The sequence below is a fragment of the Egretta garzetta genome, unplaced genomic scaffold (assembly GCF_000687185.1).
Source record: "Egretta garzetta isolate BGI_Z169 unplaced genomic scaffold, ASM68718v1 scaffold1351, whole genome shotgun sequence".
NCBI lineage: Eukaryota > Metazoa > Chordata > Aves > Pelecaniformes > Ardeidae > Egretta > Egretta garzetta.
Genome location: NW_009258520.1, coordinates 1 through 293, shown reverse-complemented (window position 1 = coordinate 293; position 293 = coordinate 1). Strand labels below are relative to the sequence as shown.

Below are 293 nucleotides of genomic sequence, written 5' to 3'. Positions count from 1 at the left end.
CACAGGGGGTGGCTGTGCCCCGGGAGAGCCGGCAGCCGCGCCGCTGCGCCTCGTCCCTCCCGGCCTGGGGTCCCCTTTGGAAGCGGGGGCTGCCTCTGATCCGTCCTCTCCCTCCCAGAACTGCTTTGAGCTCTACATCCCCGACAACAAGGACCAGGTGATCAAGGCCTGCAAGACGGAGGCGGACGGCCGGGTGGTGGAGGGGAACCACACGGTGTACCGCATCTCTGCCCCCACGCCCGAGGAGAAGGAGGAGTGGATCAAGTGCATCAAGTGAGTGCTCGGAGGGGCGA

The 293-nt window shown here is 67.2% G+C and overlaps 1 protein-coding gene across 1 annotated transcript in view; it reads left to right on the top strand.

The window, feature by feature from the left end:
- Positions 1-284, top strand: part of LOC104132661 (cytohesin-1) — a 22,215-nt gene extending 21,931 nt beyond the window's left edge. Inside the window, exon 7 of the mRNA XM_035901676.1 lies at positions 119-284. Coding sequence (XP_035757569.1) covers positions 119-277 — 159 coding nt within the window. The 3' untranslated portion in view covers positions 278-284. The remainder of the gene's footprint in view (positions 1-118) is intronic.
- Positions 285-293: the final 9 nt, after the last annotated feature.